The 26,139-nt window shown below is 37.3% G+C and overlaps 2 protein-coding genes across 2 annotated transcripts; one reads left to right on the forward strand and one right to left on the reverse strand.

The window, feature by feature from the left end:
- Positions 1-1,405: 1,405 nt before the first annotated feature.
- Positions 1,406-6,770, reverse strand: LOC109164026 (UDP-galactose transporter 1-like). Its single transcript, XM_019312775.1, has 5 exons — positions 6,565-6,770; positions 5,143-5,392; positions 4,822-5,029; positions 2,403-2,634; positions 1,406-1,827 (listed from the first exon to the last, which is right to left on the reverse strand). The coding sequence occupies exons 1-5, from the start codon at positions 6,673-6,675 to the stop codon at positions 1,606-1,608; spliced, it is 1,023 nt and encodes a 340-aa protein (XP_019168320.1). The 5' UTR covers positions 6,676-6,770; the 3' UTR covers positions 1,406-1,605.
- Positions 6,771-11,477: 4,707 nt separating this feature from the next.
- Positions 11,478-13,572, forward strand: LOC109164037. The gene is made up of 2 exons (XM_019312789.1): positions 11,478-11,773; positions 12,090-13,572. The coding sequence occupies exons 1-2, from the start codon at positions 11,478-11,480 to the stop codon at positions 13,570-13,572; spliced, it is 1,779 nt and encodes a 592-aa protein (XP_019168334.1).
- The last annotated feature ends 12,567 nt before the right edge of the window (positions 13,573-26,139 follow it).

Here is a 26,139-nt window from a genome sequence, read left to right on the forward strand (position 1 = left end):
AGAGTTAGACCTATAATGGGTAGAAAAAATGGCGGTCACAGATTTTAATCAAATGAATGGCTCAGATTGATTAAAAGATTGATCATATTTAAATTTTACACTAAAATTTCCTAAAATACCCACACACCGTTACTAATTCCGTTAAAATTTTAAGAATTGCCGTTAGTTCACCGTTAACTTACTCATTGATTTCAATTAAAAAAAAAAGGTCTTAGGTTCGAACCTCATCCCAATCAAAGTTGGCATAATTAATACTCTAATTGATTATATTCGCTACCAGCGAATTTATTTAATTATTAACATTGGGTAGAAAAAATGACCGCCAAATTATTAAATCAAATGAATGGTTCATATTGTTCAGGTTTTAAAAAATATTGTTCAGGTTTTAATTTTTTTCTTTTAAGATTTTCTAATTCATCCTTAAAGTCTAATATAGAATTATAACTACACCATTAATCTAATTCTAATATTAAAGTCTTAATAGAACTTAACCACAAATCCTAATGTCGGAATCTCCTCAAACAATATTAGTATATATTTCATATTTTATGTCCTAATTTTTATTTGTTCTCTCTTATGTCCCGTATTTGGTTTCAACCATACCTATACAATTATTTTATTGACAATTATAATCAATATTGACTATATTATCTTGCATTTGTAAACTTAGAATTACCTATTTAACTCGCACGGGCTTAGCTCAATGGTTTAGTGGATAGTATTTGGGAAAAGAGACCAAGGTTTGAACCTCGGCGGCAGCAGTGCGGGAATTATGTCCAAAGTGGGCAGATTCCTTGTGCGTATCAGCATTTGGCCCTGTCTGCTGAACCATTGAGTCAGTGTGATTTACAACTTCCCACAATGCTCTGTCGGGTCGAAGTGTGGAGGGCCCTTGGGGTTGGGGACTCAACCTTTGGGAGAAGAATTACCTATTTAAATACGCAAATTCAACCTTCAATTATCTATGCATGAACAATTTCAATATAATCCTGCCTTAATATACTTTAAAGTACTTATTTAACAAAAAAACATTGGGCATTATCCCAATCGCGCAATGCGCGTAAAAAACTAGTATATATATATATATATCCAAGATAGAAGATAATAGAATGGCTATCTTTATATAATCTTCATTTTTTTTTATAGATTTAGTGAGAAAATTTTTTTAAAATTATGCATATAACATTCACATAAGCAATGTAAATTCGCATAAAAGTCATGTCGCTACTTTTTCGCTAAGTTCAAGTCATCAAGTGTATCATTTAGCAAATCTTTTTTACTTTTTTTTTTTTTTTTAAATCCATATGCCAAAAGAACAATTGTTACTACTCCAAATGAACTAAAGAGTATAAATAAGCCAGGTCAAATTTGTTGGACTCGATCAATCAATCATGTCTATAATGAATGATCAATCAAAAACAAATTAAAGCAAGCATAAAAATACAATAACTTAAACTGGAAAATTAAGCTGACAAAACTAACCTAATTAAGAATTATAGGAATATTACAAACAAAAATAAAATAAAAATAGAAGGGGAACCTCATTTAGGTATTTCTATACCCATAATCATCCTAGAAACAAGACTTGTGCATAGACTTTAAGGACTACATTTTATCTTTGTTATTTTCTGATTTATCATTTACCAATGGAATCGTCTCCATCTTGCTTCTGGGAGTACGCGGAGTCTCCTGTGTTTGTTGCGAGATCAGCTGTCGCACGTACCCATAGAATGTACATCCTATCAGTGTCACCGAGCACCCAATGGCATTCAAGGCTGAAATCGGGTTTCTGAATATCAACCATGAGCAAGTAACCGCAACTGCAACCTGTGAAGGTAGTAGGTACAGCGGGAATGTTCGTGTTAAAGACAAGAATACAATGATCAGCATTGCGAATAATAATCAACATTGGTGGTTATGTGGGCAACTAGATGTGTACAAGAAGTGTGCATGACAGTCTATGAAAAGAAGTAACACGGTTTAATTTTGAGTGCTTGAACCAACGACCTCAAAATTCATCAATGGCCACTAAATCAAACCAATTACACCAAGTTTGGTTCACGGAATAGGTTTGGAATGGAATGGCATTCCCAGCAACAGGCCTATTCTGTTGTTTGGTAATGTTTTTTGTTCCCGGGAATTAGCTATGGGGAAATAGCGATTCCAGGGGTCCCCCTGGTATTAGGCTATTCCTGAGTTCTCGGGAAGCCTAAATTTGTTATTTCCTACTTTACCTCTCCAAATTAAATCTAAAATTTGTTTAGGTCCACAGTTTTGCTACTTCTAAGCTATAAATTAGTTCAAGTTCAGCATGCAATTCTTTAGTCACATGTAGTTTCAGTTGAAATAGAACATGTACCAGAAAATGAAAATGCAATAGGAGAATAGAGTTTGAATGTAACCTTAAGGTTTCCAGCAACATTAAATGTGACAGCAGTTGTAGAGTGGATGACGTAGAAGATAGAGAAGTTGAGGCAGAATGCCAGCACTCCAGAGCCAAAAATGATAGCAAATGACGGAAGAAGTATGGGGTGACTGTTTAGCCATTCAATGACCCCGGATCCTTCTAATACTAAAGCTGGTACTGCCAAGATCATTGTTGCGAAAGGAGCCATGTAGAATACCGTATTTATGCTAGAGTAAAGTAAATCAATGTCAGTGAACACGTATAAAGAATAGGATATTATAAAGAATCATGTTCAATAGGATATTAGAAGTAAAGCAATAACCTAAAAAGGCCAATACATAAATAGAACCTACTGAATACAAAACTTGTTAGGAACTGAAAGAAAAGGCAACCTTCACATTAAGTTTCAGGTATGATGACTAGCTTGTCTTTTGAGAAAAAGTTGAAAGGGAGAAAGCAATACACAGAATGCAAATTTTGATGCAAAAAACTAGAATATTTCAATGTGTCACAACTCACAACAGAAGCCTTTCCATTCATTTCCTTGTGCAATCCATGCATTCGTTTTGATGTCTTTCATAAAGTGTCTAACTTGTACCACCAACACTTGCCAAGACCTAATATTATCAGGTCAAAGGGTCTTCTCTCTACTGAAAGTGTCAGCCGTAAATAACGTTCAATAATACAAGTCAACCAAAACAAAAGTTACAATCTTGTTTTTTCACTTCAAATTGATACAAGGGAAATCAACCACATAATCTGAAGGCAAAACAGAGACTAAATTGTAAAAGAAAAAGGCCAAAGCTTCATCAAATCCCTGATGCCTTCTTCAGATCTCTAAACTAATACTCCCTCCATTCCAAAAAGGTCATCCTATTTTAGGTACACATATAGCTAACTCTTTGGCTTCTATTAGAAAGGTAATATTACAAAGCGGAATTGTTTGTGGTGTTTTAAGAATACAAACAACACTGGGCCATAATAAAAAGAAACTATGGACAATGTTTATGGGACAGAGAGAGTCCTATGCCAGAAGATATAAGTTAGTTTGAAAACTCGTAACTTTTTATTGTTCTTGGTTTCATCCAAGTCTTGGTAAGTCTCCTTAGTCCTTTCTCCGATGTTACCTTTACCTTTGTTTCCTTCCAATTGTCCAACATCAATGGTAAGACGTAGAAAAGCAGATGGCACTATTGTTTTAACCAAACAACTTACAAAAAGAACTAAAATAATTAATTTTTTCAAAATTTACTCTTCATGTCAGAGGCTGCCAAGTTTTGCAAAGGAAATGTTAAATAAAAAGGATATAAACAAATAACAACAACAACAACAACAATAATAACGGTGAAATTTTCAAGTATGTTCCATGAATATTTCCAAAGTAAGAAGTAAAATATATAACCAAACATTATCTAGCATATAGCCATATAGGTGTTCAAATTGTCAAAGTTAAGAAGTATAGAGTATAAAATAATAAGAAACAAAGAGTGTTCCTCTTGGAAAACATTGCAATATGTAAACAGATCTTGAATTTGTACAAGTCCAGTAATTTGACTTTAATATGTCACTGATATTAAAAGAACTCACAAAATTCTACCAGTTAATGACATAACCAAGGAAATTACGGCATGGGAGAAGAGAGCTATTTTTATTTTCACTGGAAGAGTCAAAAGTTCTAATATTTTAAATTCATATTTTAACTTTGGAAATCAAACAAAGCCTCCAAAGTGATGGTTCAATCCAAATAAATGAATGCATGTGTAATAATCTATAACAAAATCTCTCCATATATAATCAGGTGTGCTAATTTGTATATAAAATAAAGAAATACAACCTGTGAGTGGTAAAAAGACACTAGCATTCATCAACATCAAAGAAAGGAGAAATAATGAGTATTTTATTTTTCTTCATGGATAAAAATGATAGTGACACTGATCCAATGTAGAACTTACATTTTGAGATGTATGAAAATTATCAAGTATTCCAATCATTGGATCATAAGGTGAAGTTACTTCAACTCTAATAATCAAATAATTTACATATATATATATCATAATAACTATGCTTTTAACCACAGGGGAGCAGTGTCAATATTTTGTCTGGACAAGGGGTAGCAATTCAGTCACGTAGCACATGTAATCTTCTATCCTTACTTGCACTGAACTTTTTCAGTGTATGCAAGCATGTAATCTTCCTGATCAGTTTATTGAATTTTCTAAGTTTGGAATCTTCCTCCTTAATTATCACTTCTAAATCGGATTTCATGATAGATTCATCAATATCTCAAGGTGTTATAAAAAAAAACACACTGTCCCATGTTAAAATCAATCAAGTCTGGTATGTACGAAACTATATGTATGTGCATACACACACTGGGAGAGGAGGGGAGAGAGAGAGAGAGAGAGAGAGAAGACCTGTCAAATTTGTACCCATGCAGCAGAGACTCAGCAAGAATAGTTTTGGTAGAAGTAGCAAGACAACCAACTAGTGCTGCACAGAACCCAAATATGTTAAAACTAAGCTCGGTGACTGAAGTTAGGAGAATTCCTCCAACAATGGGAATCAAAGAAGCCCAGATTCGCCAGTCAAAGTGCTTTCCCCATACTAGCCACTGCAAAATAACTGCATCAAGCATATTGTAGTTAGAGGAAACAATGCAATGGATGATGATGGTGATGATGACGACGACAATAATCATAATAATAAGATGAAGAAGAAGAAGAAGAAATAGTCACCTGTAGTTGCAGGTGTAAATGACTTTATGGTTTGCATAAAGGAAATGGGGATGTATCTCAAGCTCACATTCCCTAATACAATGTTGATACAGAAGACAAATGACATGGGAAAAATCCTTCTCCAGCGATCCTCAGGGTCAACCACAATAACTGGCTTAAGCTTTAAGACTGTGATTACTAAATATGCCCCAATAGCCGAGCAAATAAAGTGAATGCAAGATACTGTCAAGGGAAACTTAAAATCCAGTTTCTGTAACATGTTTTTAAAAAAATAATAAAAATAAAAGATAAGGACATAGTGCTAGAAAAGTGGAAAAGAATACAGAAAAGTGTTTACAGTTCTGCATTCATATATGAAATTAGCTATTAGACCATTAGGGTATTAATGAACCAATTATAAATAATGTAATGCAGTAAGTTATTGTTCCATATGCAAATTATTCTAACAGTAGAAAGAGGAATGATTGTCATGTTATTGTACAAAACTAGGAAGGGTCTAGAATGAATACCAAATCATTGACCCCAGCAGAAGCTCAGATCAACAATGTTTTGTCTACCTTATCAACTTTACTATAGGTGGGTGGGAAGAATGTGAAGTATTATCTGATTCAAAAGGTCTTGGGAATTTATTACACTGGAATAGAATGTTTTCTTCTAAGCTAAGTTTACTAGTATAGGGGAGCACAAAGCTCTGGCAATTCTGTAAAATGATCCAGTCAAGATTGAATATTTAGTCAACTCCGAATATGAGTATTATGCATACTGGTTAAAGGAAGGAGAGTTGCACAAAAGAGCATCTTTGATATTATTAGCAATTTTGTTTTTCTACTCAGAGAGAAATTCCTAGAAGTGATTCAGGCAATGTAGGAACATCTGGAATTGTCTTCTGGTTAACTTGCAAGAAAATATTAGGGAAGAATAGTTCAAGAATGTGTTTCACTACCAAGTGATTAACATTGAATTCTGAATAAGTAATGAACATAAATGATTACAAATAACCACTACTTTCAGCACAGAAGATGAACAAGGAACACACTCTAACTTTTGTCAAGAAGGAAAATAAAAAATAAAAAATCTTCCACACACTTTCCTTTTTTCTTTCTCTCACCATTTATCCTTTTCATTCTCTTTTTCTTTTGCGGGAATTTTAACAAAACAATGCCCGGATCACTTAATAGATTCAAACCAAAATGGACACCCAAAGCTGAAAATTTATTAAACTGTTCAAAATGAAATGCATACACACACAAAATGTGTGTATGTGTGCCGCCATTGCAATTTCCAGATGAAATATACAAATGAATTGCAAAAGGAAAAATCCAAGTGAACTAAATTAATAATTTCCGATCTGACAATGGAAACAACAGTAGAAGGCATTAAAGATGGAAAATGGTTACTGCAGTAGAAGCGAGAGAGAGGAACCTGGAAGATCCACTTGTTCATGATGATGACGGCAACATTGAAGAACCACCATTGAAGGATGGCAATTATGGATCGAATCAAACTCCATTGACGCAGCAAAGTTTCCCCCATGTTTTGCTACCAATTTCTGTCATGCGAATCGTATATAAGTATTGGATTTTATATTTCTCGCAGGAAAAAAAGCATGCTGAAGTACTAGACGGACATTTCACGAGGATTATGATTTATGAAGACTATAATTTTATTTTAATTCACTTCTTCACCTTGGGTTTTGCTTTAGGCTGCGTTTGGTAAATTCTTGAAAAATGTTTTAAAGACTATATTTAATGAAAATAATTTTACTAAGAAAATTAATTATCATGTTTGGTGTTACCTGAAAATATAACAATTAAATTACTTAAAAAATTTAATTAACATATTTGGTTCATTTAAACCTAAGAAAATTTTTAAAATCTCTAATATATATCAAGCACATTGTGCTCAAATGGCATGTAGTAACCTCCTTCCTGTTGTAGGTCATGAGATCGAACCTCAGATTCCTCTTAGAGCGTTATTGAGAAAATATTGATTATATTGTTTGGTTGAATTTGTGAGGGTAAAATAGTCCAATTAGCTTAATCTTTCTTCCCTCCAATCGTGGAAAACAAAATACCAGCTAGGGGTGACCACGGTTCGGTTTGAACCGAATCGTTCGTGCGGTTCTGGTTTCGGTTCTTAACCGGGTTCGAGATGAAAAGGAACCGGAATCGGCGGTTCCGATTCCAAAATTAAAAATTATAGTGTTTTTTATTTATTTTTTTTAAAATAAATCCGATTAGAACCGGCGGTTCCAACCGGAACCACCGGTTCTGAACCGAAACTAGAACTGGAACCTTACTATAAGGTTCCGATTCTGATTTGTCCATTTGCGGAACCGGAATCGGAACCGCGGTCACCCCTGATACCAGCCCTATACTCAGATTTTATTTTGAAAAATTAATTTTCTACTAAACATCATAAAACTCTTGTTTTCCTCAAATTCTAGAAAAACATTTTCCTTAGAAGTTCTTTTTCGCGAACCAAAGAAGCCCTTACAGCACGTTTGGTTCACGGAATGAATTTTGAGGTAATAGGAATGCTATTCCATAAAGAATGGAATATGCAAGAAATAGAATAAGAATTGTATTCTATTGTTTGGTTCGCGGAAGGAATAGACTTTAGGAATTATATTACAGTGTTTGGTTGATTTAAGGAATAGAAATGAAATATGTTTTAAAAGACATAAATACCCTTATAAAAATATGTGATGGTGGCGATGGTGGTGGTGGCGGTGGTGGTGATGGTGGTGGCGGCGGTGGTGGTGGTGCTGGGGTGGTAGTGGTGGTGGTGGCGGTGGCAGTGGTGGGGGTGACGGTGGCAGTGGTGGTGGGGGCGGCGATGGTGGTGGCGGTGGTGTTGCTGGGTGGTGGTTCTGGTGGTGGCGGCGGCGGCGATGGTGGTGGCGGTGGTGGTGATGGTGGTGGTGGAGTGGTGGTGCTGGGGTGGTAGTGGTGGTGGTGGCGGTGGCAGTGGGGGCGGCGACGGTTGTGGCGATGATGGTGGTGGCGGCGGCGGCGGCGGTGATGGTAGTGGTGGCGACGACGGTGGTGAAATAGGATAAGTTTATATATAGGATAAAAAAATTAGGTTAAAGAAAGGGGTAAAAAAGAGAATAGATTCTAAAATCTATTCCTGAGCGTTCAGTAATAGGCTAATACCAGGGGGGCCCTAGTAATAGTTATTACCTTATTTGAGGTAATAGACTATTACCAGGAATATTATTCCTGGTAATAGAAATGGTTACCAAACAAAAGAATAGGCCTATTACTGGGAATGCTATGTCATTCCCAGCCTATTCCGTGAACCAAACGGGCCATTAATGTCGTACCAATCGTAAATGGGAAAAGAAAGAAATATTATTCTTATGCTTTTGTTAAAGAAAAAGAAAATAAATGTGATTGGATCATTTTCAAAAAAAAAATGTGATTGGATCAGTTAACATGTGCAATGTACCCTCTTAATGTCATACCAATCGTAAATGGGAAAAGAAAGAAATATTATTCTTGTGATTTTGTTAAAGAAAAAGAAAATAAATGTGATTGGATCAATTAACATGTGCAATGTAACTAAAGAGGTAATTAATCGTGAATTTTGTATATTTTCATAATTTTTTTTTTTTAGAAAATGTTTTTTTTTTATTTTTTTTATTTTTTAACTAAGCCTAGGCCACTATTCTTCACAACACGTGAAGAATTGCACTATGTCCCTATCTAAAAACATAATAAGTGTCAATACAAGTTATGTCCTTGATTTTTGTCCCTTTTTTATATGCTAATAAATATATACATTTTGCTTTAATTGTTGTACATTCATTTGCATTGGACAAAATCACCCTTACACCGTTATAACACCGTTAGTTTTTAATATATCTACCAAACTTACCATACACCTACATCTATCATATCTTTTTTTTTTATTATTTTTAATTATCATTTTATTCAAATTATCATATAACAATGAATTTAATTATAAATTATATATTAATTAAATATTTATATGAATGTTAAATTATATATGTGTATCATATATATATATATATATATATATATATATATATATATATATATATATATATATATATATATATATATATATATATATATATGTATATTATTTGTGTATCCATATCAATATATCATATATGTTAGTGTTAGCTTAGTATTATTTGTAAATTATTATTATATAAAAATATATATATTTTTTTGTTTTGATCACTATATTATTCAAATATATGATAATTCAAAAGTATCATCACTTTAAGAAATTGCAAAACATAATTTTAACTAATTTTTTAAATTTTGTTACTTACAAATATTTTAATATTGGGCATAAGTTTTCGCGCATCGCGCGTACAAATTGCTAGTAGTACAATAACCACCAACAGTTCACCCCCACACAAAGACAACGATGACTGTTATACCAGGTTTTTCAATTCAACACGAGTTTACTCCGCCTCTTTTTACTAATCCAATTAGAGAAAACAAAGATGAAGAATATAGTTTTCTTTTTTCTCCAACTGAAAATCTTGTCTCTTAAATCTGGAAATTCGAACATTGAAGCAACTCAAGACTTCACAAATCTGGTTGTAGTTTTGAAACTTTTGTCTCTCTCACTAGTCGCTAGAACTTAGAAAATTTTTAAGCGTTTTTCACTCACTAGAATAGTTAGAGTGACCAGCACCTTCTTTAGTAAAGGAAGAGGGTATTTATAGGCGTGAAAAATTGTTCCGTTGGAGGGAAAACAAAATTTCAAATTGCCTAATGACTAGTGGGTAAAGACCGGTGGGTAATCCAGAGAGGTGCATGAGTTGCCAGATTTCTAGTCGTTAGACTCCTTAAAGTGTACTAAAAGTTTGTTTTAACTCTACACACTCAAGTACACATGTCATGACTCCTTAAAGTGTGCTGAAAGTGGCACTCTACGAGCGAGGCAGACTGCCTACGAGTCCTTGAGCGCCAAACACATCGAACCACCTTCAAAATCCCTTAAGTCCCTTAGTGGGCGAGGCATATTGCCTACAAGGCCCTAAGCGCCAAACACCTCGAACCACCTTCGAAATCCGCTAAGTTGCTCAACAGGAGAGGCAGACTGCCTACGAGCTCCTGAATGCCAAACACCTCGAACCACCTTTGAAATCCGCTAAGTCCCTTAGTGGGCGAAGCATACTATCTACGAGCCCTTGAGCACCAAACGCCTCGATCAACTTCAAAATAATCAAGTCCCTAACCATGTACAGCGTGGCAGCCCTCCCAAACTTCATACCTGAAAAGAAAAAGTCAGTCGACCTCGCGGGGAGAGATGACTGCGAAGTCCTGTACGCAGCATGGCTAGTTACCCAAACTTCATGCCTGAAAATGCAAAGTCAGTCGACCTCGCGGGCAGGGGTGACTACAAACTCCTGACTGCACGCAGCGTTAGGGATGGCAATTTTAATCCGCCCCGCATGGATCGGGTTTTTTTGAGTGGTAGTGGGTCATGGATTGGGGGTGCGTCTTTGGAAAAGTAAACCCACGATGGGTCAGGTTGGATTCGGGTTCTATGTATAAAACCCGCTTAGAATCCCACCCGACCCACCATGTAGTTATTTATAAAAGTTTTTATAACTTCATGTAAATATTTACTATTTTTATATCTAAACTACTAAGTTTATTTTTAAAAATTAATAATTTAGGTATTATATTTAAATATTTCTATTATTTTATGTTTTATATAACTAATGAATTTTATTATTTTATTATGTGTTGGTAATTTAAATATTAATTTTTGAAAAAAAAAAGATTATAAGTGGTGGGTACACGTAGACCGTAGTCGGCACCCGCACCCGATGGGGGTGGGGTGGATTTTGAAAAAGTCCACCCGATGCGGGTTGGGGTTGGGGTTGGGGGTGGGGGTGGGTGGAGAAAATATAAGGTGGGTCGGGTGATGGATGTAGCCCTCACCGACCCACACCCAACACATTGCCATCCCTATGCAGCGTGGCTGCTTACCAAAACTTCGTGCCTGAAAAGGCAAAGTTAGCCGATATCCCAGGGATGGGTGACTACAAACTCTCCTGACTGTACGTCGCGTGGCTGCTTACCCAAACTTAGTGCCTGAAAAGCAAAGTCAACCGACCTCGCGGGGAGGGGTGACTGCAAATTCCTGACTGCACGTAGCATGACTGCTTACCCAAACTTCGTGCCTGAAAAGGCTAAGTCAGCTGACCTCGTGGGGAGGGTTGACTACAAACTCCTAACTCCCTTACCACACCTAGTAGTGTTGTTCCCCCTGTGACTATTTCGGCAGCTGCAGGCCCGGCTCATGCTACTATTGGTGTGGACCGCGCGACTCAGGGCATGACCCGAAATCAGCGCAAGCGGTATAACCGCAGGATGAGATTAGCTAAAGGGAAAGCCCTTGTGGTTGACCCTGATCCTGGATCATCTCGGGACCATGTTGCGGAGTCCTATGATGTTGTTTATGACAACTCGGCCTATGCGCCCGTTGTTGTGGACAACTCGTTCGATGCCCTCAATATGCCCCGACTCTTGTGCCGCCTCCGGCTGCTCATCTTCCCCCTATTCCGGAAGGGAATGAGCGGCCTTTGTCTCCGGTATCTTCAGGGCGGGCGGATCTACAGCGCCCGCATCAGGTATCATTTTCTTTTACTCCTACTTCGATTCCTTCTTTCTCTTCTGCTGCTCTTGAGATCGGGACTCCTCCCTGTTCCCCTCCGAGTGATACTCTTCGGTTAGTCGTGGCTGCTGGGGATAGCCCCCGGGAGGCCACTTCGGTCTTTCCATGGGATCCTCCTAGGGATAGGGATAAGTCCTGGTCTGATGGTGATGTCCCTCCAGCTAGCCATACAGTGAGTCCTTGGGCGTCGGGTTTTGCTTCAGACCCTGACACCCACACGGCTCAACGTATGGCTATGCCGATGGGACGCTCTTCTGCTTTTGCTGATCTAGGGGGCAACCCCCGTCTTCGTTCTTCTGCCTCATCCGTTTCCTCATGAGATTTCTTGTTTGGAACGTACGTGGGGTTGCTTCGCAGGGATCCTTTCATCGGATCCGTGTGCTACTTAGATCACACTCACCATCTATCTTGTGCTTACTCGAGCCTTTCAGTTCTCCTGATCGGCTTGGGTATTTTCAGCTTCGTTTTAGTTTTGATCACTCTTTATCTTCTTGCAATAATAAAATCTGGCTTTTTTGGAATAATGATCTTTCGGTGAGTATTGAGGGCCAGTCTGATCAGTGTATCTCGGTGGCTTGTGCTCTCTCTACTGTGCCGTCTCCCTTTTGGATTTCATTTGTTTATGCTAAGACCAAAGAACGCCTTCGGGTGCCTTTATGGGATGAGTTACACTCCGTTTCGGCTAGGTTACCTGTCGGCGTTCCTTGGTCTGTCGCGGGGGATTTTAATTGTTTGCTTAGTGTGGATGAGAAAAAGGGTGGTTTGCCGTACCCTCATCGGCGGACCACGCCTTTTCGGGACTGTGTGAGTACGTGTGACTTGATTGACGTGACTTTTTATGGCTCCTGTTTCACCTGGTGGAATGGGAGACGTAAAGAGGCGGCCATCTGGATGCGCTTGGATCGTTGTCTCTATACCTCGGTGTGGGACGCGATTTTCAAGACATCCGTTCGGCATTTGTCAAAAGCCACGTCCGACCACAGTCCCCTGCTTATATCTTGTGATCTTTTGAGTGCGCAGGTGGTTCCGAAGCATTTCATTTTCCTGAATGTGTGGGCAAAGCATGGCGATTTTCAGCGGGTGGTGCGTGATAACTGGTTAGCCCCGGTTTCTGGTGCTCCTATGTATGTCCTGGCCACTAAACTGAACAGACTTGCTAAGGCCCTCAGTGTTTGGAGTAAAGAGGTCTTTGGAAACATTTTTGCCCGCCTGAAAGAGTATGAGGACCGTGTACAAGCCCTTGAGAGGGCTCTCCAGCAACACCCTGATGATGATCACGTTTTATTGGAATATAAGGAAGGGGTTGCACTCTTACAAAAGCAAGTCATGATTGAGGAAGAGTTTTGGCAACAGAAGGCGCGCATCACCGAGGTACAGGAGGGTGAGAGGAACTCTCATTATTTTCACTCTCTTGTAAAAGAGCGCAGGCGGAAACTCTTCATACACAGAGTTAGAGATGATACAGGACAGTGGATTGAGGATAGGGAGGGTATTGCTGCACAGGCAGTATCTTTCTTTGAGCACATGTTTACTGCCGAGATTGGGGGCTTTGATACTGCTTTGCTTGATTGTGTTCCGCAGTTGGTCACTGAGGGCGACAATGATTTGCTGACTGTGGTACCGGAAGAGGAGGAGATCAAAGCCGCCGTGTTTCAGATGAGTTCAGTCAGTGCTGCTGGTCCAGATGGTTTCTCGGGGGCCTTCTACAAGGCTTGCTGGGATATTATCCGTGCTGATGTGGTTCTGATGGTATAGAGTTACTTCTTGGGCAGAGATTTCACTAGGGCTATCACGCACACATCCATCGTCCTGCTTCCGAAGAAGCCGAATCCAGAGACTTGTGCAGATTACAGACCGATCAGCTTGTGTAATTTCAGCAGCAAAATAGTCACCAAGCTGATGGTGGTTAGATTGGCCACGGTTCTTCCCCGCCTTCTGTCACCACACCAGAGTGGTTTTGTGGCCGAGAGATCGATTACTGACAACATCCTACTTGCTTCAGAGATGTGCCACGGACTGCAGGTACAGAAGCGTGACGTTGTGCTTAAGTTAGACATGGCTAAAGCATACGATCGCGTTTCTTGGATTTTCTTGACCTTGGTGATGCGCCGCCTCGGTTTTTCAGAGACATGGATTGACTTGGTGTTCCGGGCAGTGTCTAATGTTTGGTACTCGGTGATTGTCAATGGCGTCAAAGAGGGCTTCTTTGCTTCGTCCCGGGGACTGCGGCAGGGAGATCCTTTGTCGCCTAGTTTGTTCGTCATCGCGGCTAAGGTTCTTTCAGTTTACTTGGCTCGTGTCTACGAGGATCCTGCAGTCCCCCGTTTCACTCAGCCACCCCGCACATCCACCACTTGGCATATGCAGATGATATAATTATATTCAGTACGACCAGACAGGGTGCCATTAAGACTGTCATCTCGGCCCTCAAGGAGTATGAGACTATCTCAGGACAGCTGGTCAGTTTACAGAAGAGTGCTTTCTACATGCATCCTCGTACTCCGGATAGAGTGCTTCAGAGAGTACGTCGGGCAACTCGTTGTATCCACCGCTCATTCCCCTTTACATATCTTGGTTGCCCTGTGTACGTGGGACGAAAGAAGTGCATTTACTTTAGCCCTACAGTTGACAAGGTGAAGGCCAAGTGTTTGAGCTGGGAACGCCGTGTCTTGTCGAAGGGCGGGAAGGCCACTTTGATTACTTCAATTCTACAGGCGATACCCCTACATCTGTTCGCCACCTGCGCCCCGCCTAAGCAGGTGATCCGGGACCTTGAGCGTTGTTTTGCCAGTTTCTTTTGGAGGCAGTCAGGTGGGTCCCGGTATCACTGGAGTTCGTGGAAGAATCTCGCCCTTCCCAAAAAAGAGGGCGGGGTTGGTTTCTTAGACTTGGACTTGATGGTGCGTGCTGCTAGTGCGAAGCTGTGGGGGACTTTTCGCACTGAGCACACGCTATGGACAGATTTCATGCGGGCAAAGTATTGTAGCCGGGTTCACCCGGTTGCAAAACTTGTCCGGACTTCAGACTCTCATACCTGGAAGCGGATGTTGGCTGTTCGTGATGAGGCAGAGCGTGCCATGGGCTGGCGGTTGTTCCAAGGCCGGGTTAATTTCTGGTGGGACAACTGGTCGGGTCTTGGTCCGCTTGGCAGACTATACCCTTTCCCGGGGGTCTCATACTCCCGCGCTCCGCTTCTTGACTTCGTTACTGATGGCGTCCTCGACTTGTTTGATCATCCGGACTTGGCTTTGGCCGGGTTACAGGTGGACTTGTCCCGACTTGGGCAAGGACCGCGAGATATTCCTGTTTGGCGTCCAGCATCCGACGGTATGTTTTCTTTCGCTACGACGAAGTCCTTTTTGCGACCTGCTAGGCTTGTTGACCCGGATCCCTTCCTTGCTAGATGTTGGCATAAGCACCTTCCTTTTAGGGTGTCCTTCTTATCCTGGAGGGTGTTTCAGGGTCACCTGCCTACGGATGACGTCATATCTCGTTTTGGCCATGTGGTCGTCTCGAGATGTTGGTGTTGTCCGGCTCCTGCTTTTGATTCCATTGCACATATTTTTTACTCAGGAGACACAGCTCGTGCTGTGTGGCATCATGTGTTTGCGTCCCTCGGCCTCCAGTCACGCCATAGGAGTTTACGGACTTTGATCGCTAGCTGGGGGCGGAGTGGTACGCATAACCCTCTTCGCTCTTTTGTTCTTTGCAGGTTGCCATATCTGGTTCTCTGGGAACTCTGGAAGCACCACAATGGGTGCTTACACGGCCGAGATACCCCGAGTGTTGCGCGAGTTATGTTTGGGGTAGCTCGGGGCGTGGTTGAGTGCCTATATCGGCGGTGGCCGGGTCAGCATATCCTCCCGCCTAATTGGAGGATGATTGTGTCTTATCTGGAGGCACATGTGCCTCGCCGAGTGATCCGTTCTATTCGTTGGTCCCCCCCTTCTTCTGGTTCTCTCAAGCTTAATCTTGCGCTTTCGGCTTCAGAAGGGGGGGCGGCTGCCTTGGTCCGTAACCAAGGTGGCGGGCTTTGCTACGGGGTTTCCTGGTCTAGGTAGGGGGAGACTATTCGGGGCCTTTTCCGAGTTCTCTTTTCTTGTCTGACTTGGTGCATGGACGGAGGTCATCGGGTTCTTGTGGTGGAGACCTCTGTCCGTGACCTGGAGGCTTACTTTGATGCTTCGGCCACCACACCTTGGTATATGGATGACGTGGTCTCCAGGCTGCATTTCCTCTGTTCCTGCGGCACTATCAATTTCATGCTATGTTCTCCCCGGGCGAATCTCCCGACTCAGGCTCTTGCAGATTGGGCCCTTGATACACCTGGGGAGACTGCCTTCGTTACATTTGCTGCCTTACCACCTAGGGTGCGCGCTCTCCTCATCGATGATGACGTGCCCTATGTTTCCTTCGACTTTGCGGACCCGCCTTGAGGGCGGTGCTCTCCTTTATTTCTCTTTCGTTTTATTTTCTCGTCTTTTATTATTTTATTTTATTTTGTGGCTAGTTTTTTCTCGCATGTATAGCTTGTTTACTGGGGGCATAAAGGGATTCTGGTATCGGGTTTCTCTTTCTGCTTTGTGTTCTCAATGCTTATCCTGTTTCTGCGTGTTGCTGTGTGTTTGCCAGATGTATTCGTTGGTTTCATGCATAGCGTACACTCTGAGGTGGGAGTGCTCCTTTAGTCTTGTTTGTATATATATATCTGCGTTTATGGTGTTTGGTGAATTAAGGCTGGCTGTTTATATTAAGGGTTGGGAGGGTTTGAGGTGGATTTTGGTACTTAGCATATATGCTATTGCTTTTGTGGATGGCTATATAGGCTCCCCGGGTCAAATACAGTACGCTGTACCGTGGGAGCTGGCCTGACGCTTGAGGGTGGTATATATGTTGGCACCAGTGGTTAGGGAGCCATTGCTTGGGACCTTGGGCCGTTGAAGCCCTCTGCGATAAAATGCAGAGCTCTGTACGTACGGGGGTGGCCTGGGTTCCAAGGGTGGATGGAGGTGAGTACCATTGCTCATGTGGCGGACTATTCACGGTCCCTTCGGATAAAAATGCAGAGATCTGTACCGGCAGGGATCTGTCCAACGCATGAGGGTGGTTTGGGTTTGGCGGTTGATTTCATTGCTTTTGTGGATGGTCATATAGGTCCCCTCGGATAAAAATGCAGAGCTCTGTACCGCGGGGGACCGACCTGACGCTTGAGGGTGGAATTGGTTCGTCATAGTTTGTTGGAGCATCGTTCCCACCCTGAGTGTAGGGCATGACGCCCGGGAATTGTCTAGCTTTCACTCAGTACCAGGTTGTTTGCAGTATGGGTGTTGGGCCCACTTTGTAGTTTAGAGTTTCTCCTTTACTTGTTTGCCTTTAGGCCTTCTTGCTTTATTTGTAGACTTGGCCACTTTTGGGCCTTGTCCTTTTTGTTTTATTTGTTGACTTGGTCACTTTGGGCCTTGTCCTTTCTTTTCTGGTGCCTTGGTCACTTTTGGGCCTTGGCGAGACTCTGTTCGGTTCCCGTTTTGTTTATAAATAAGATGAACCTTTAAAAAAAAAAAAAAAAAAAAAAAACTCCCTTACCAATTACAAAGAGGATGCTAACATGAACTGATCGAACTTTATTGCTAAACGAATAACCAAAAGTAATTTGGCCGCTAAGTGCCTACACTGAATAATAAAAAGAAGGGAAAAAAAACTAGCTTACTGATAAAATTTCTTTAAGTGGTGCACGTTCTACATACGGTCCACCAGCCTCCCTTCATAGTCTCCAGTCGGTAGGTTCCCGAATAGACGACCACCGCAATCTTGTAGGGCCCTTCCCACTTAATTGCTAGCTTACCACCCTTGGTGGGCCGACTAGCCTCCCAATTCCTCAGGACTGGGTCGCCCACCTGATAGTATCTTACTCGTGCTCTCTTGTCCTGATACCGCTTGACTGTCTGTTGGTATTCAGCTATTCGCGCGTAACCGACCACCCTTCTTTCCTTTAAGAATTTTTTCTTGATTTGTAGGCTCTCCTCGTTGTCCTTGTCTTTATATAATAAAATCCGCCGACTGGGAATCTGTATCTCCTTGGGTTCCTTGGCCTCAAACCCATATGCTCAGGCGAACGTAGTCTCAGCGGAGAGTCGTCTGGTAGGTCCATAAGACCTTCTTCAGCTGCTTAACCCAAGACCTTCTATGCGTCTCGTAGGGGTTCTGTTGTGGATCGCTCTCTAACCCTCTCAACTGGCCGAGTGGGTGAGCGGTGTCCGGCTCGACCGCCCAGCCAATCCAAGGTTGACCAAGCGGGAGCTGCAGACCCTAACTTGAACGTACTGACCGCAACGGCCACGCACGAGCGCACAGAATGCTCGGATGCTTGAGAGACAGTATGCACTTCTTACTCCAAAGGTACTGACTAGGCAGGTCGTGGCCGAGCAGCATTAGCTGCCAAGCTCTTTTCTCGCTCGTACACGTCTAGCATGCGAGCCATCACCTCTGCGATGGTCAGAATGGGTTGAGTGGCCAGTGGAGGAGGAATTTCTACAGGTACCTCGTTGGTCGGTGTGATAGTATCCTCAGTACGTGCTGCCGACCGCTCACCGGAGTTGCGGTGGCTCAGTTGCTCTTGAAGATCCCCAATAGAAACACGGCTGGCAGCGTCGTGAGCCCTAGCTTTGACGACGACGACGATGTTACAGCCGGCGGCGTTGCCAGCTTTCCAAAACGTCTGCCGCATCTAGTGCGTGCCATTAACAAAGTTTAGAGAAGGAACCTTTTGTATCGATCCCCACGGATGGCGCCAATGTTTGTTTTACGGCTTAGGGCAGCCGAACGGCGGGCAACACTATCGTAAAAGTATTAAAAAAAGAAGAGAGTATTTGAGAGAAAAGTATAGCAGAGTAACGACTGCTTGTATTGAATTCAGAACCCTATACAATGCAACCCCAGGAGGGTATTTATACAAGGAACTTGGGCCTTGAAAAAAAGCAAGGAAGAAGAAATTAACTAATTAAAATTAGGAAAGCTTCTAAAACTACTAGATTAGCTTCATAATGAGAAAAAAGGAAAATTAATACCTGTCACCAAAGGAAAGAATCTCCGCAGAATCTTCATCCACCACCTTTGGACGCGGCACCTATTCAAGACACATCTGACTGCCTAGTCTGGTCGCTCGACTACTGAGGGATGAACTTAATAGGGGACAAATGAGAGCTAGGCTACTGAGGTCCTCTCTCCCCAACCTTCTAAGTATTTGAGCCGCGTCCCTCTGACTGCCTATGTACATGCCTGACTAGGTACCTTACTAGGGGTATCCATCAGTATGTTTAAATTATTCAAATTATTTTAGAATACACTTATTAACTTTTTAATATTAATTTTTATTTAAATTTTATAATTTTAAATTTTGGCAGGCCCCGCCATAGCCCGCAGGCCTGCCCTTGTTAGGGTTACCAAATTGGCTTACTTTTTAGTCCGTCTTGTCAGTCCGCTTTGACATTTCTAATCCTAAGTCCCAGAACTTCTACCCAACAGTCACTGGAGCATGTAAATCGTGAGTCGCCTCGTCGGTCCCTAGGTTCCCACCCTTGCTTGTACACTCTGCGCACAAAGGAGTGTTCATCTCCTATGTCAATCAAGATCTCCCAGTGATCCCCAGGTTCTCAGTGGTTCGAACCCCACACTGCTACTAAAGTAAGTCTTTAAGGTGATCAGTTGAACCATTGTTCAAATAAAATATTTAAAAATATACTTACTAGTTGCATAAAATAAAAAATTTTAAAATATAATATTAATAATATATTAAAAACATTTATACCAGATATACTATTGTGATATCAAACAAATGAGGTATTATTCGCAACAACAATTTGGAGATTTCAACAATAATAAGGTAAAACATATTAGAGCACCCTCAATAGTGTATTTTTATGATTTTTTTTTTTTAAAATAAAACTAGTATTTGCGCCCGTGCGATGCACGGAATGAATTTGTTGTAATATATTAATAATATTTAGATTGATATATAATTATTTAAATTAGAATATCAAATATTATTTTGTGCAATTAAAAATATGATTTGGATCGTTTATATATTTTGATATTATCATTGCTTGAATTTGAGCAAATAATTGCTCAAATTAATAGCTAATGTGTAGATGTACGCATGTGGTGCTGTAACTTTGAAGATTTTATTTATCATTGATTAGTATTTTTATAAATTAGGCAAACGTGCTCATTCTTTAACAACTCAGTTATAGGAATGAATTGCTATCCTAATTCATTTGTATGGAAAATATATTTTTTGTCTATATATATATATATATATATATATATATATATATATATATATATATATATATATATATATATATATATATATATATATATATATATATATATATATATATATATATATATATATATATATAGCAATTTTGTCATATAATATCATCGATTGTATTTAAACATTATTGAAACCTCATTGTATACGACATTGGTAGTAGCCAAAAATCTTGTCAATCCTCGTCTATAGTTAACATATTCAGTCCATTACAATGGGTGACTCGGGCGAAAATATATATTCATAGAATATCAGTCAATTAGTGATCCTTTTATATTTTCAGTCAATTAGTAATATCATATTCATTTTCAGCCAATTATTCTTTTTTTATTTTCTGTCAATTAGTCAATTAGAATATCAGATGTAGTGATATTTTTACCTAATTTTCGTTCTATTTTTAATTGATGATGTAGAATATTATTGTTGAAATATTTCTATTCCATTTTTAATTTATCTTTACTATAATTTAAAATATGCATTTACTATTGATGATGTAGAATATTATTATTGAAATATTTCCGTCCAATTTTTAGTTAAAATGCAATAATCTGACCATTTTTTAATTTTTTTTTCACTTTAGTCAATTACGAATAATTTTTATTTGTAGTCAATCTTTTTATATTTTCAGTCAATTAGTAATATCATATTCATTTTCAGCCAATTATTTTTTCTTTTTCAGTCAATGAGTCAATTAGAAATAAGATGCAGTAATATTTTTACATAATTTTCATTCCATTTTTAACTGATGATGTAGAATATTATTATTGAAATATTTTTGTTCTATTTTTAATTTTCGTTATATTTTTATTTACCTTTACTATTGTTTAAAATATGCATTTACTATTGATGATGTAGAACATTCTTATTGAAATATTTGGTTTCATTTTAAATTTACCTTTACTTGATGATGTAGAATATTATTATTGAAATATTTTTGTTCTATTTTTAATTTCTGTTCCATTGTTTAAATTTGTGAAATATTTATGATATAATTGTGATTTGATTTATTCTACTGTGTAATATTATAGTGAAAAATTTAAAAGTAATGATCTGACCATTTCCTTTTCCATTTTAGTCAATTATGGATCTCTTTTTTTTTTCCAGTCAATTATTAATATATTTTTTTCAATTAACCTAATTTTTGTTCTTTTTTTAATTTTTAATTTTCAGTCAATTATTAATATTCATTTTCTTTTCCAAATTACCTAATTTTCGTTCCATTTTATTTGATAATGTAGAATATTATTGTGAAATATTTCTGTTCATTTTTAATTTCTGTTTTTTTTTTTTAATTTACCTTTACTATTTACTATTGTTTGGACTGGAAATGAGGTAAATAGGATATTGTTTTTAATTATAGTATAGATTTTAAATTAAGACGGTTGGTCACCATTATGATTTTTATTATATTACGAATTAAAATTAGGATTTTTATGATACTTGAACAATAATATTACCAATTATATTATAGAATATAATACCATACATAATATTACCAATTAATAGATTTTAGTCAACTTTCATTTTATACTTTCTTACCAAATAAGCCTTATTAATTATTTGACGAATAAAATATTTAATTAATTGACTACAAAAGTTTAGGCAGGGAAAATTAAATATGAGAATTTTGATTTTTATATATATTAACTAAGCTATAATACTATAATAATTAAAGAATTAATTCCATGTACTAAATGGTGAAATTTAATGTACCAAAATATTAAGTATTTATTAAAATAATTGATTAATATACTTATTTTATGCTTAAGGTATAATATTATTAGTACAAAATAAATTATACTCCGTAGTTCTCTTTTTCCATGAAAATATTAAGTATTTACTAAAATAATTACCTTATACACACACACACACGCACACACACACACACACACACACACACACACACACACACACACACACTTCTAATTCTATATTTGATAAGCATAATTTGTGTATATATATAGTTTAGGAAAATATTCATTATTGAAAAGGGAATATAATTTAAAAAGTCAATTATTAATTAGATTGCCTAATATAATTGTCCTACTAATTGATTCTATGCTACTATAATTCATATATTTAAAGATTTTTTAAAGTTAAATACATATCAACTGCCTTAATAATTAAGTTAATTATTAGTCACATCTATAGTACTAAAAGTATTATTTTTAATTTTTATAAATAAGACATAATATTATTCAATCAAAATAATAAAAAAATATTTTGTTCACAGTACAAAAAATTTTATAATTGACTTAATAATTAACTATTAATTTTTATTGCGTAATACAAATTGTCAATTATTAAATATTATTCATGGTAATTATTGTATGCCATGTAATACTAAAGTTGTTAGGTAAAATTTTTATAATTAAGGTATAATATTATTAAATCAAATTATTAAAAATATATAGATCCACATTAGGAAAAATCTTATTAATTTCGGATATTAAAACTATATATTAGGATTAAAATTGAAGTTATAAATAATTAAGTTTTAATAAATTTATATATTTCCTAAGTTATATATGGTTAATAATAAATATTTTTCTATATTAGATTATGCTTATATATGGTTAATAATGCATATTTTTTTTTATATTAGATTATGCTTATATATGGTTTACCGTATTAACCATCACTATATTAGATTAATATATAATTCATTTAATATAATATGTTATTAAATCTAAACATATGATTAATATTTATTCAATATTATTATGAAAGTATTACGATTATAAATTTTATTATATTTTAAATGATTTAGCATATCAAAGCAAACATGGTAAGTCAATAACATTATTTCACATTAGAAAAGTGATTTGAATAAGGGAAGTCAGCTAAAGAATAAAATCAAAATAATACTCTATTCAAAGTTTCAAATTAAGCTACAGTACTTCATAATTTTTTTGTCCCCAAAAAAAAGTTTAAATGGCAAGAAATTAAAAACCTCGTGAAGGGAAAGACAAAGTACCCTCTTATTATAAAAAAATGCACACTTTAAAGACGAAGAGATTGAATTGAAACAAAACTCAAAACTTTGATATATTGAAAACTAAAAAATGCTTTGAATTTAATTTTGTCTTACTGTATTCTTATCCGGCTTCCCTATCTCTTTACATATACATAGAATCCGTCCCTTCTCAAACTTTATCCACTTGATGAGCAACGAACTCTAGTGCTTCCCGATCAATCTTTCTAGATCGATCTGTATCTTCTCCACAAAAAAAAAAAAAAAAAAAAAAAAAAAAAAAAAAAAAAAAATATATATATATATATATATATATATATATATATATATATATATATATATATATATATATATATATATATATATATCAACATTTTTTTTATTACAAACCACTTATCTTATTTAAATATCAAAAATCCAAAAAAAAAAAAAAAAAAAAAAAACAAAGCAAGTTATCTATGTGACGTGTGGACGAATTCAAAGAACCAATATATGAAAAGAGTTCCTGCATGCACACAACCAGATTATCTATGTGTATGAATAAATTTGAAATAAGAATTAAAAAATACACCGGAGAGAATGTGCAAAAATATTGTTGTTCGAAACTTCATTCCCAAGTTGGATACATAAAGCTTTGTCCAACGTCAAGAGAAAATTTCTATTCGCTTTTGAAATGTCTGCACACGAAAGACATGTTGATAAACATACACATACATGTAGAAAACTCAGAAATTGAAAAAAAAAAAAAAAATCAAGAGAGAATACATACGAAAGGAAATCCACCATTCTTGAAAAACCCTTAGAGAGAGAATCTGATTCTTGAATCTTTGATCAAGTAGTAAAGGGAGAGGCAAATCCTATCATTTTATAACCACAAAAAATTGACCATATATAAAATTAATACTCTGTAAATTGATGCGTAGTATATTTGCAAACAAATAATTCTCGGAGTACGAGTTATCGATCCACAGGGAAGTGGTTGTATCAAGCACTAGTTACTAACTTATTCATTAGAGCTAATCCTAACAATTACTTAGATGATTGATTGGCATAAAATAAATAAAGTAAAACAGAGGTTCAGGATTTTGAAAACAATTAGAGAGTAGTTGAGATTCATGGGATTCAAGTATTTAATCACCTAGTGCCAATTATCGTTTGCAATATTTAGTTTGGAATTAAGATTTGTGTGGGAATGCAAAGTGGAATCGAATTACTCCCGTAATCTCTATTCCTAGTGAATTTCCACTCCCGTGGCTTAAACACCCAATAAGATCGAAGATCAGCATTCAATTATTCCTAACTACTACCATCTCCCGATTGGCAACAATCTAGAATAAACTTCCCCTAATAAGTTTCCCTTTCCCAAGGTCCAACCATTAGGTGCAATTGTGTGTACCCTAATATATGCCCCAACTCCCATTGGTGACACAAACATGGCTATGAAGCTAGTAACTATGGCCATTAATTACAAGCATCAAACAATATTATCACGATTGCAACACAAGTATTAAACCCAAATAATAATATATTAAAGAAACTGAGAGCTCAGACACATAGGTTCATAAACACTTTTACCCAAGAATCTCTAAAGAATTTAGCCAAGCATGACTAAATTATACATAGCAAATATAAATAAAGAATTACAAATCATCAAAAGAGTACAAGAATTAACCAGACGATTTTCCCAAATCTCCCTAGTCTTCTTCTTGCTTTCCAAGACAACTTGTGGCTCTTGATTTCTCTCCTTCTTGTCTCCAAGAATCTCCGAATTCTCTCCTTCTTGTCTCCAAGAATCTCTGAATTCTCTTGGTCTGTTATTAGGGTTGAGGAATGAGGGATTTTATAGTGGGTACAAAGTTGAGATGAAATAGGTATCTTGTACAAAATTGGGGCAAATTATATTATGCACCGCGCGTCTTTTTTTTAAATGAAAATTAACAGTGTTTATTTTCGCCGTTTCGCACCCTTTTGAAAAAAGTAACTCTGTTATTCAGTCTCATTTTGTATACACTGCAGTTTCAGTTGAACACAACTACAGTTTCATTTCGATATAACTATAGTTTCATTCGATATTTATAGACTCAAATATGTGAAAATGTTATTTAATTTTATTTTATATACACTATAGTTTCATTAAAACACAACTACATGATCATTTTGATATAATTACAGCTTCATTGTACAATATACACTCAAATATGTGAAATGTTATTCAGTTTCAGTTTATATACACTGCAGTTTCATTTCACTATAACTACATTATCATTTTGATATAACTGCAGTGTCAGTTTGGATATACTGTAGTGTCAATTGGTGTTTAATACACCAAACAAACGGGCTCCGTTAACTCTAACGGCGGGTCATTTCTTTACTTAAAGAAACGGCGTCGTTTTTGACCGCGGTGCACATGCACCGCGGTCTATAATATAACGACTGAAAATTGGACTCAAATTATAATTCCTATGTTTAAATAAAGAATTGCCCCTTTTGCTTCTAATTTCCGCGCCTTCGCTCGACGCGTCGAGCTGAGTCTCGACACGTCGAGACCAGCAGGTCCCGATCGCCAAACTTTTTGGAAATTTTCGACGCGTCGAGTCCACTGGGCCCCGAACTTGTTCAAAATTGCTCCAAACTCATCCTTGAACTTCCCTTGCTCATAGAATTGACCTACAATGGTTCAAAAACACTAACAAACACCGTAAAACATTCAAAACAAGTGTGAACCATAATTAAATGATAATAGCAAGGAAAATATGTATTAAATAAGCAAAATTAAAGAACTTAAATACTGAAATGATTCAAAATAACTATAATAACAAGCAAAGATGTGATAACATCATAAATATTTTACAATTAAAATTAAAATTAAAAAATATAAACGGATACTGATTTTATATATATACTCTGTCTTAATTATGGTATTGCATAGGATTCACATATGCAATACCATAAATATGCAATATTATTACCAATTAACATATTAATATATGTTAATTAATTTTCATTAAATATTTGGTTA

The sequence above is a fragment of the Ipomoea nil genome, unplaced genomic scaffold, assembly GCF_001879475.1.
Source record: "Ipomoea nil cultivar Tokyo-kokei standard unplaced genomic scaffold, Asagao_1.1 scaffold3056, whole genome shotgun sequence".
NCBI lineage: Eukaryota > Viridiplantae > Streptophyta > Magnoliopsida > Solanales > Convolvulaceae > Ipomoea > Ipomoea nil.